We start from the raw sequence: 7,401 nt of genomic DNA on the forward strand, positions 1-7,401 counted from the left end.
GTCTTTTGAAAAAAATGTGGCTGGCTTCCCAAACAGGCCAATTGATTTGAGAACAGATCTTTTCCATTATTCATCACGTGAAAAGGACCTGAGCCAAGTGTTAAGTATATTTGTCTATTTCACCTGTGGCCATCAGCTCCTGACAATGCACACTGGCTGCTTTGTAGTCATGGAAACGAAGTGCTTGCTCTACTAGAAGGATCAGAACCTGTCCACGCCTTTCTTCTGGGTCTTCACCTGTAAACACATGCAAATGACTTAATGATTATGGTAGCATCAACTGATAAAAGAGCTCATTTAACATTGTGTTTCAAATTAATTAAAAAAATAAAAGGCACAGATTAGACTGATTTTTTTAAAAGATTATAGGACAAATGTCACAGCAACTTTGACCTTCCAATCTATTTATTAATCCTGGAATTAGCTTTCAGTCTCCTAAGAAATCAATGACTAGTATCAGCCCCAGACCAACCATTCCAACCTAAGTGGGTAGAGAAAAAGTTTTCCTCCCAACGAGAACTTTAAACTTTTTGCTATTTCTTTTATATTTTGCCCTCTGAATGTTGTTTCTAATTATAATTAATAAATGACAAATACAAGGGGGGGAGACTTAAACACACAGTAAACTGGATAGAATTTTATAGTTTCTCTAACAGTACTACCTTTTATTTATCATAGTAAGCATCTAGACTCTAAGAACACATACCAAAATTCAGTTTATGTTAACACAAAGATCTTAATTTTCTCAGGAAGATTCTTGGAAGTCAACTTAGATGTTAAGTCCTTCTCTGACATCTCTACACAAGATTTCTTCACAAGAAACACATTTTTTAGGTGCCCCTCCTACATGTTCCTTCACTTTTCATTCTGTGAATACCAATTTAAGATTATCAACTTAAAAATCTACATCTTCTATCAGAATTTAAGCTCTCTGAAGACAGGGATTCTTTCCTTGTTAAACTCTCAGTACCTGGCACCAAGTCATACACATAACTGGGGCTCAAAAAAATATATCCTCAATGAAATGAGTAGAGATTCTATCCAGAATGTAATTTTCAATTATAAGACAAATAATTCAAAGTTACAACATAAACACAATATGCATACTTAGACTAAAAACAAAAAGTAAAATATTTTATATTTCAATGAGGTAATGAAACCTCATTATTTTCAATATTTCCAAAAAGAAAAAAAAAAGAAATTACCCAATGGTCCCTGCATTTTTAGGCTACAATGTGATTTGGAAGAAAAAAATAAACATATCACAGAAGGGTCTGAATCAAAGTTTTAAAATATGTCACCATTAATCTCCATCCTGTGCTGCATAGGTTTAAATAAAATCCACAAACTGGCCTAAGCTAATCAAAAAAAAAAGAAAAAAAAGATAAAACACTACGATTCATAATATTATTTTAGAATAACACCCATATTCTGTAACACTCACATATAACACTGGAAATAGAATATGTAAAAAGTTTCTCAATAATAAATGCACATATCACACTTAAAATAAAACCTATTTCCTGGATAATACTCTTGAAATTTCTGCATTTACTCAGAATACCTAAATCAAAAATGAAAAGGGCCACGGGTGATTCTTTTTTTCATGAGACAACTTGAATAGGTTGCAAAGATATTTTGCAGGTATAATTAAATCCCCTAATTAGGTGACTTTAAGTAACGGGTCCAGTGATTACCATCATCCAACAACCAAAAAAGAAAAGATGGAAACAAAGACTAAGAGTAAAGAATTCAAAGGGAGAAACTTCTTAACTGAAATCTTCAGTAAATTAACTTCTTTATTCCTATCGCCTCACATGACGCCTCACTTAAGAGTCATATCTCTGCTATAAAGGACACAGGAAGAAGTAACTTAAATAAGTATAAAAGCATAAAATGAGAATTATTGTTGTTAATGTAAACTTTTATATGAAGATGGGTTAAACAGTCACCTTGGACTCCAAAGTTCAAATATTGAACTACTTTTCATTCCAGAAAGTTCCAACCTGAACAAGTGGGTAAAGGGGGAAACAACCAAAAACAGCCTAAAAGAATGATCTAGAAAAATATTACAGATGAAACAAAACAAAACAAATTCTTAACTGTCAAGAGTACAGCCTGGCAAGACATCTATTAAAGAAAATGATTCAGATACTTAGTCTGTAAAGGAGAAGATTAATGGTGGCATAACAAGGCTTTGAGTATATGAAATGTAATTTAAGCTATGTCCATAAATTCTCTGACACTCCTTTCTAAAGATGGAGCTCATTGCCCTTCCCCTTAATGGGAGCTGGTTAGTGATTTGCTTTTAACAGAATATGGTGGACATGATGATGTGTGACTTCCAAGACTAGATCATAAAGGACATTACAGCTTCCTCCTCACTCTCTCCTGGATCAACTGCTTTAGGGCAACTAGGTATCATGTTGACAGAACATTTAAGAACCCCTATGGAGAGGTCCATGTGGCAAGGAACTGAGGCCTCTTATCATCAGCCAGGAAGACACTGAGGTCTCCTCCAACTGCCCAATGAGTAAGCCAGCTCAGAAGCAAATCATCCAGGCCCAGTCAAGCCGTCAGGTCGAGCTCATATATACTTCCCTTAAACTCGGGAGGGCCCGTGTGACTGCCTCATTACACGATGACAATGAAACTGCCCAAATTCCAAGGCCTAGATTAGAAAACCCCGTAAAGCTTCTGCTGGTTCCTCTCAGAACACAGACTCTGGGAGCCTTCAGCCACCATGTAAGAATCGCGGTACTCTGCAGCCACCGTATGAAAAGACCACAAGGAGAAACCATACAAAGAAGAGATTCAGCCCTGGCTATTCTATCCCCCAGCTATTTGAGTCTTTCCAGACCAGGTGCCAGATATGTAAGTAAAGCAACCTTTGAGATGAGCCAGTCCCTCCCTAGACATTATCTGGGTGCAATTGCATAGAAGATTCTGAACTGCCTGGCTGAGCCCAGTCAACCTCCAAGAACTGAGAGAGACAAAAATTAAATGATTTTGTTTTAAAGTCACTAAAGCTTCGGAGTGGTTTATAAAGCAGCAGTAGACAACCAGAACACCCTAAAAGCCTCAGATAAATGTCACCAGCCTTGCGATCCCCTTCTTAATTACCCTCCTTGCCAGGCAAAAATATTAGCATTTAATATATATATATATTAGCATTTATTATATTATATATAATATATATTAGCATTTATTATATTATATATATATTATATATATGCTATATATTATATATAGCATATTAGCATAATATATATTAGCATTTATTATATTATATATATTATATATTATATTATTATATTATATATATTATAAAATATTAGCATTGCCTTTCTTCCAAGCTCTATAGTATCTGTATGCAGAATACAGGTACACATCCTGTCCTGTGCTACAGCATAATTATCTGCTTCCTCAGCCCTCTAAGATTCTGAATTCCCAAAAGGAAGACGTTGTGTGTACCAGATCCTTGTATCCCAAGTACCCAGCACAGTGATACTCCCTCACCTGTCTCTGCTTTATTTCTTCATCTGTAAAATGCAGCTAACAAGAGCCTCTTGTACATCATGAAAGAGCTAATATGTAAAAAGAGTAGAGAAGGGGACTGAAAGGTTGTTAAACCCATTAAAAATTCCTACAATTTACCAAGATCACGGGTATTCCTGTTTCCATGTCAACATAACAGAGGGCAAAAATGGAAACTGGTCTTCGTAGGTACATAAAAAATGCTGACAGCATCCCTGAGCTGCTTCATTAGTTTCTGCGAAATTTCATTATGAAAGTCTCATATATATGAGAGTTATATATATATGAAAGTCTGATGATCAGAGCGCTTTGAAGTTTATAAGGTGCTTTTATAGGCATTAACTCATTCGGGGGTCTTGTAAACATGGAGGGTGAAACCAGGGAGTGTCATTCCCATCTTCCAGAGATAGAAACTGGAGCTAAAGTCGCTTTGCAAGTGTATGGGACAGTCAGGACTGAAGCAGCCTTCTGACCTACATTCAATCTCTCCCCCGTCATCCAAGATGCCTTAGGATGGGTGATGGGTTCCAAAGCTGCAACGGACCCACAGGTAAAGATGATAATGCCCTGCTTTTGGACAACTGACAAAGGAAAATGTACTAAAACTATAGACCTTCAGAATGAGTCATCTATATTGAGATTTAAAAACATTAGTAAATGTATGTCCCCTAATACACTAAATATATATGTTTTTTAAAGTTCAAAATGTAAACAGAAATCCTGTTTACTTTTGAGTCTATAATATGTGGTTTGAACAAGTCTAACTTCAAACCACAGCTTATAAAATATTTGGCCAACAACTTTTTTTTTAAAGGTTTTATTTATTTGAGACAGAGAGAGAGAGAGAGAGAGAAGCACAAGCAGGGGGGGTCAGAGGGAGAGGGAGAAGCAGACTCCCCACTGAGCAGGGAGCCCGTTGCAGGACTCGCTCCCAGGACCCTGGGATCATGACCTGAGCCAAAGGCAGACGATTAACCAACTAAGCCACCCAGGCACCCCTGGCCATCAACTGTTCTTGTAGAGATAAGTGTAAGTCAAAAATACAAAAGAAAATTATTAAGAGACTCTGGTAAGCAGAACAGTGCGGTTAAAGAAGCATGAAAGGTAGAGTCAGAAAGACTTTCCTTGGAAGCCAGGGTCTGCTATTTAACCCTGCTGAGCAAGATACTGGACTTCTCTGATCCTCAATTTCCCTTGTAAAATGAGAAAAATACCATCATCATTACCATGTAATAGAAGATGAAGCACAATCACCTGTGTGAAAACCACACCAAATAGCAAATGCACAAATTCTTCTAAGAAATTGCTTGAATTCAAAAATATCATATCAGATTTGGACACTGAAGGTGAACAGTAGGGCTCACTTTTCTTAAGCTCTCTGGTTACACACACTCATCCCAGCTTCTACTCCTGACCTCATAGTCACCTACTAGCACCCTGAATGAGCCTGTCCTTGTTTAAAGGACAGATGGACCAGCAGCTCAGTATGGGGACACATTTCTCTAACATGCCAATCTTTGCAGAAAAGAGAAATCCTTGCTCAAGAGCAGCATTCTGACACCTGCAAGCACATATTCTGACGTTTGCCCAGGATGATGTCAAGAATGACATGGAAACCTTACTCTGCAATTCAGCATTCAAAACTTACCTGCTATTCTCAGCAACTCGGCAAGGCCCAGAAGCTTGGCGGACTGTTTGTAGCATGTGGGGGACTGGCAGATACACTCCTTGATGAGGCTGATCCGATCAGAGCACAGTCGCACTGTGAAAGAAAGACGAAAGACTTGTAACCAGGGACATCACCCAAGAGTGTCACGATGGTGTAAGCAAACACAATGAAAACTCTTAGCCTCCAGATCAAAAAGAATTTAGAAAGACACAATTATTTTTAAAAAATTAAAATTACTGTTGCTTCTGAATACTGTACAGCTAGGATCCTTTGTTACCAACGTCCTCAAACAGCAAATGCACTGGCATTCTGAAGCTAAGAAAAAGTGTCACCTTTTCAAATGCCATGTAAGGCCTTAGGGAAAATTTTAAAGAACTCAGTATTTGTCTTTGAAAACTTCACATACTTCCTATTACACCAGAGCCCCCAATCATTTTACCCCCCTACCCCAAAACCCATTCCATGTTCCAAACATGCATTTTCCACCTCTACCTCAACACCCCAATTTAAAGGGTAGGAATCTTCAAACTGCTCACTGTTCCAATTGATTACCCTTTCTCCAAACAGGTCCAATCTTCTCACTTAGGCCAGATATTAGGAAAATAAAATATGTCCGATCACACCAATTCACATTATGAGGTAAATTAAGGACACTTAAAGGGAGAAAAAACTTCAGTAAAGATTACTCTATATATGCTAGGAAGAAATGGTTATTTATTTAAGGGAGAGGGGTCAAGATGTAAGAAGCATGGCACTACCTGGATGGCAGGGGCCCCATAAATACAACAGTAGCGACTATAACGAGAGGAGCCGACATTACATGAATGGCCTATGTCCCAGGCACTGCTGCAGGGGATTTACATATATTAACCCTACAAGGCAGAACTTGACAAGGCAGGTGCTATCATCTTCAGAAAAAGCAGTAGGGAGAGGTCATTGAAAAAGTGATGGAACCAGAACTCAACCCAGCCCCTTAAATGTTTTTCAAACCTTCATTCCTCTATCCATTGCCAAATCCATGGCTATCTCCCACACATTCTGTGTTCTCCCCAGAACCTCTTATAGGTGGCAGAGGGCCCAGGGATTGGGGAGGTAAAGGAAGAGAGGTGGTGGTTTTTCTTTGGAATGGGCTCTTTTTTTTTTTTTTTTTAAAGATTTTATTTATTTTTATATGACACAGAGACAGAGATAGTGAGAGAGAGAGCATAAGCAGGGGGAGCGGCAGGCAGGCAGAGGGGGAGGGAGAAGCAGGCTTCCCGCCGAGCAGGGAGCCCGACACGGGGCTCGGTCCCAGGACCCCGGGACCACGACCTGAGCCGAAGGCAGACGCTTAACGACTGAGCCACCCAGGCGCCCTAGAATGGGCTCTTTTAAGTTTTCATTATGATTTAATTTCAAACTTACAGAATGGTTGCCAGACGGTACAAAGAACTCTTTGCCAAGAATAACCAATCATTAATAATTTGCTCCATTTATACTTGCACATGTGCCATCATACATGGGAGCCCCCCCCACACAAGTCCACGTGCACACACAACCCACACACACACACAAGTCCATGTGCACACACAACCCCCCCCACACACAAGTCCACGTGCACATACAACCCACACACACAAAGTCCACGTGCACACACAACCCCCACACACACACAAGTCTACGTGCACACACAACCCACACACACACAAGTCCACGTGCACACACAACTCCCCCCCACACACAAGTCCACGTGCACACACAACCCCACACACACACAAGTCCACGTGGACACACAACCCCCCCACAAGTCCACGTGCACACACAACCCCCCAAGTCCACGTGCACACACAACCCCACACACAAGTCCACGCGCACACACAACCCACACACACACACAAGTCCACGTGCACACACAACCCACACACACAGTCCACGTGCACACACAACCCACACACACACACAAGTCCACGTGCACGCACAACCCACACACACACAAGTCCACATGCACGCACAACCCCCCACACACAAGTCCACGTGCACACACAACCCCCACACACACAAGTCCATGTGTACACACAACCCCCCCACACACAAGTCCACGTGCACACACAACCCCCCACACACAAGTCCACGTGCACACACAACCCCCACACACACAAGTCCATGTGTACACACAACCCCCCACACACAAGTCCACGTGCACACACAACCCCCCA

At 40.3% G+C, this 7,401-nt stretch overlaps 1 protein-coding gene across 3 annotated transcripts in view; it reads right to left on the minus strand.

Annotated features, from left to right (window-relative positions):
• NBAS (NBAS subunit of NRZ tethering complex) overlaps positions 1-7,401 on the minus strand; it is a 358,882-nt gene that overhangs the window by 177,801 nt on the left and 173,680 nt on the right. For all 3 annotated transcript variants that reach the window (XM_073897011.1, XM_025867764.2, XM_073897012.1), the window contains 2 exons: positions 5,186-5,299; positions 124-237 (listed from right to left, as the gene is read on the minus strand). In XM_073897011.1, the coding sequence (XP_073753112.1) occupies positions 124-237; positions 5,186-5,299 (228 nt within the window). The remainder of the gene's footprint in view (positions 1-123; positions 238-5,185; positions 5,300-7,401) is intronic.

Source organism: Callorhinus ursinus, unplaced genomic scaffold (genome assembly GCF_003265705.2).
Source record: "Callorhinus ursinus isolate GAN/ISIS: 27379988/994484 unplaced genomic scaffold, GSC_fseal_2.0 scaffold10, whole genome shotgun sequence".
NCBI lineage: Eukaryota > Metazoa > Chordata > Mammalia > Carnivora > Otariidae > Callorhinus > Callorhinus ursinus.